At 39.5% G+C, this 4,840-nt stretch overlaps 1 protein-coding gene across 1 annotated transcript; it reads right to left on the reverse strand.

Annotated features, from left to right (window-relative positions):
* Positions 1-2,579: 2,579 nt before the first annotated feature.
* On the reverse strand, positions 2,580-4,492 carry LOC108678326 (the record flags this gene model as incomplete). Its single annotated transcript, XM_018166707.2, is given in 2 exon segments — positions 2,580-3,839; positions 4,345-4,492. A coding segment is annotated over 1 exon segment (1,119 nt). The 5' UTR covers positions 3,713-3,839; positions 4,345-4,492.
* Positions 4,493-4,840: the final 348 nt, after the last annotated feature.

Here is a 4,840-nt window from a genome sequence, read left to right on the forward strand (position 1 = left end):
TGCACACGAAAGCTGACTTTTTATACTATCAGAATCGAAATTTTACCTAACGACAGGCGTTTTACCAAGAACCATTTCCGTGGATCACAAAGAGCGCGACTATACTTGTTTCGATGAAAAGGAATTGAAATAAGCTTCAAAAAGGTATCGACTTGAAATAAAACGAACGGCCGTCCTCGTCCGGCGATCGCAAAATAATATGCATTATATTAAACCTATAGGCTTCATGGTGGTCACAATTTTGAAAATGATAATTCAATAAAATAATATGCGCGCTGGACTAACTCTGAAGCCGTGATTGTGGTTTGAACCATCTCATCATTAAGTGTGCTTGAACATAAATTTTACAAAGAAGTTCAGAGCATCCGGTAATTAAGGAATAACTATAGTTTAGTTGTTTAGTTCTTAAAATACGACGCTCACCTTGCGCTAACACTCTTGCCAGGTCACCATGCTCGTAATCATCATCCTCCTGCTTAATGATTAGTAGGTCCTCGGCATCATCATTATCAGTTGTTGCTCTGACGAGCAAAGCAGTGGTGAATAAAAAGATCAAGATGGCAGCCTTTCCCAAATTCATCTTGTTCGTCATACTGAATTTTCTGCAATAAATTCCGACATGGATCACTCATTCTTTATTTCCTCTCATGTAGAAGCGAAATCATTTGTAGTCATATAAATTCACACGAAACTAAGTAAATTATTTTGAGTATAAGTGGGGAACAGCATAAGTATATCATTTGTCATTTAATTGTAGGGAACAGCACAAGTATCCACATGTCGTCAAGTTACGCAAGCCATATTTGTCAAACAATAGTAATTATCACGAATTGTCGTTGTCATACTCAAAATCTGCCGACATATTAGTTCCAATACCGTACTTTAGTTGGGCGGCTCTAGGACATATGAATAACTTGCTCACAGAAGCGGAAAACTCTAGCAATTGAGAAGAATGGATTTAGATTAAGCGTTGTGGTGAATACTGTTTATTGTATATATGACGCGAACGCTTCCCAGGTGTTGCGGCGCGCATGACGGTCCTTAATGTGCGTTAATCACTGTACGTGATATCTTATGCATCACATGAAATGGGTCGGTACGCAAGTTTTTGCTTTACGTAACGTTCTACACTTGAAAATCGAAATCAAGAAGGGTAATACATGAACGAGTGGACATATCATATTGCAACAAAAATATGATACCATATTTTCCCTTTCTATTGAAAGTCACTGACTAGTACGCTCTGGTACTGATCGGAAACCAGAATTGTTCGACCTTGATTATAAGAACCGCTATTCCAAGAATCCAATCCTGCTTCACAACGTTCAAGCCTCACATTATTTGCCAACATTTGTAAGGCTAAATATAACATATCACGCAAGCATTACGCCACATCTGACGCAATATTCTGTGAGCTACGTGACTAATTATATTTCACCTTATATTTATGTTACTCGCTATTTATGATATGCCACGCCACTTGGCTCACGGTGCGTAACAAGTGACGTATCTATTGACGTGCTTCATCTAACGTTTTACAGGCGTAAGACTTAGCCTACGGCGAGTTCTCGATCAGACTAAGCGTCTCTCAACTTACAGGTATGGCGAGTTAAAATGTGCAGTCTCAATATATAAACATTATGGGTAACGAAATTTAAATTTATGAAATACGAAACCGATGATTTGCATGCAACAGAGGACACCTCAGTTGAGACGAACTGCCACCAGGGTAACAGTCAACAGGATAACAGACAACAGTCAACAGGATAACAGACAACAGTCAACAGGATAACAGACAACAGCCAACAGGATAACAGCCAACAGGATAACAGCCAACAGGATAACAGCCAACAGGATAACAGCCAACAGGATAACAGCCAACAGGATAACAGCCAACAGGATAACAGCCAACAGGATAACAGCCAACAGGATANGGTAACTAGATATTCTTAAATGAACTAGATATTCATATAAATAGTTCAAATTTAATTTTATGACTCGTCAGTAACTCTGCTGTGAACTCGTAGGCTACAACATTAGTTGCGCATTGATCAGTTCAATAAAAATAATCATCTTCTAACCCCATAATTCAGTTAACTACTCGGACATTAAAACTGTCACATGAAATCTCGTACTGGAAACCTATTTTAAAAATCAAAGAACGAATGTGGTTTTGCTGAACAATTTAGACTTGGTGGCTGAAGGCGCAAATCCTCCAAACCGAGGTGATATTGGACCGATTCAGTACGAGCTTGGACACGAGTGAACACGTCTATATAGTGATGCGTCTAGATTCAATAATGAGATTAGTGATTATGTCAGCAGTACAAAATGCGATAATTTTTAAGGGGCAAAAAAATTGGGAAATAAAACACGAATGCATGATTGATTCACACACTTCACTGGAGGAAACTTCATCAGGCTTGGAATCTCGTGACGACAAGTAAGAGCCTTTTATCCAATCAAACCAAGTGAAAATTAATCGGTCATTAAATAACAAGAAATTCAAACTTCGTAGCTGGACTATTGATGTTCGCTTCTTTGGAAACCTGGATTGACAAGGTCATATGCAAAAAATGCAATGCTCTAGACCCTAGCGTTCAATGAATGAGAAGAGGGCCCCAAGTAATGACGGAGTGTAGAGCAGTTGGACGTCCGGCATGACTCTCTGCAAGACCGCGATATCTTCCGGCAGGATGTTAGTGGCATTGTAAAGTGTTAATACCCGAAGCCGTGGTAGGTTGGTCCTGATATTGATGAAGGCGTTCACGGTCAGAATCACGAAATTTAAAGTTAACATTTCCAACTTCTTGCACTGATAGATATCATCGAATACATCCTCTCTAATACGCGTAAACTTTGCCAGGTATAAATACTTCACACATGGTATTGCGCTGACAATCGTCTTGTAAACTTTGTCGTCCAGCCAACCTTCAAGGTCTAAGCGGAGGAAAGATAAGCTTGAACATACTGGAACACTAAATGCTTCACATAAAGAAGTTAAATTTAAGTTAGAATGCTTGAACCAAATGCATTGGATTTGTGCGTTGCGCAGGAGTCTGCTAAAAAATCGCGTTTGAGTCGATTCGTCAAAATGATCGATCAGAGCTATGATCAAACTACGACAGTGGCCCAATTCCGTCATTTTCTCCATAAATGCGCAATTTCTTCGTGTAACAGTGATGGCAATAAACCCAAATAACTTGTTCATGTAATCTTTCATGACGAGATTCTGATGCCATACATGAGGAAAATACCTTACCGCGACTCGGCCGTTGATATGATTTGAAAGAATAGTTAGAGTTTCGTGGTTCACCCACTTGCAAAAATTTATATTTACTAAGGTATCCTTCGGCATCCGCAACAGCGTTGACAAAATAGCTCTGCCAGTTTTTGATGACATCGACGTATTATTCATGTCTAAATAATTGAGAGAATCGCAACGTTCACACAGCGCAACCATTGCAAATTCGTTCCTCAATTTTTTGCTCGAAATGTCAAGATTTTTCAAATAAATGCAATTCTCTGCAATAGTCTGAAGGATCATGTGCAGATGAGGTTGTCCTGGAATAGCGAGAGTCACCAGCCTATTCATTTCAGACAACATCTTGCACATAAATCTTGCTCTTTGCCTGCGCATCGACTTTTTACAAGTTAAGCTCCAGCTAAAATTATTTTTAAATACAGTCCTCCATCGACGACAAACCCACATCACTCGTCAACGATCGTTTCCAGGAATGAACTCGAATACGCGCGTCAGTAATTTATCACTTAATTTCTCCATTCTCCGAGCTCCTAGAGATTAGCTTTTATCTTAATCAAGCTTGAGTTCGATGAAACTGTTCCAAGGAATGAAGATGAAATTAGAAATGATAATAACAATTATAGTGACATTTATGTACCAACAGAAGCAATTTAAAATGAAGTTTGAGGACAACAACGTACGCAATAAGAAGAATGATTGGGTCACATTGTCCATATACACTTTTTTTTTAACCCAGAACATGCAGAGAGCCAATGTAGACCTAATACGCCGTTATGCTGAGCCAAACTGGCCGGGTCTCAATGATCCATTGCAAGTGTAATAAGCTAATTGTTATTTTGACAAATCTCACTCATTTATCTGAGTGAGTATGTAAGTACGTAATATCAATTTATGATGACATTGTAATCTATATAAATTAGGGGCGCCTCACTTCTCTGAATTTCAAGGATAATATCTCGATGTTGTTGAAGATTATTAAAAATATAATAAAAAATAAAAATAATAAATTTAATTGAAAAATTAAACAATTTATCACTCCCAAAAATTCAAATCTTATTTAAATACATTCGTGATAGTACCTCAAGTTGCCTCCTGCTTTCGCTCCTTTGATGTGGCCACTTGATGCGAGTGACGGCACTTCGCTGTCTTTTCCCCTCTGGAAAAGAAAAACATTATTAAACCCCAGCTAAGCCAGACAATTTGGATACTCCTACCTTCTTGGGATATCGCTTTAAATTTCTGAGAGCAACGTACTTCACTACCGACAAATGAACACGCGATCAACACTCGGCAAGGAAGCAAAAGCAAGCAAGCTAAAGGCAACAAAAATAACACAATATCTAAAGGCCGCAGGCGCAAAAATCATATGCTCGCACCCACAACTCGAACCCCAACCCTCCATAAATAGAGTCCCAAGCTCCCACAACTGGAGTCCCAAGCTCCCACAACTGGAGTCCCAAGCTCCCACAACTGGAGTCCCAAGCTCCCACAACTGGAGTCCCAACCTCCCACAACTGGAGTCCCAACCTCCCACAACTGGAGTCCCAACCTCCCACAACTGGAGTCCCAAGCGCC

The sequence above is a fragment of the Hyalella azteca genome, unplaced genomic scaffold (genome assembly GCF_000764305.2).
Source record: "Hyalella azteca isolate HAZT.00-mixed unplaced genomic scaffold, Hazt_2.0.2 contig695, whole genome shotgun sequence".
In the NCBI taxonomy this organism is placed as follows: domain Eukaryota; kingdom Metazoa; phylum Arthropoda; class Malacostraca; order Amphipoda; family Hyalellidae; genus Hyalella; species Hyalella azteca.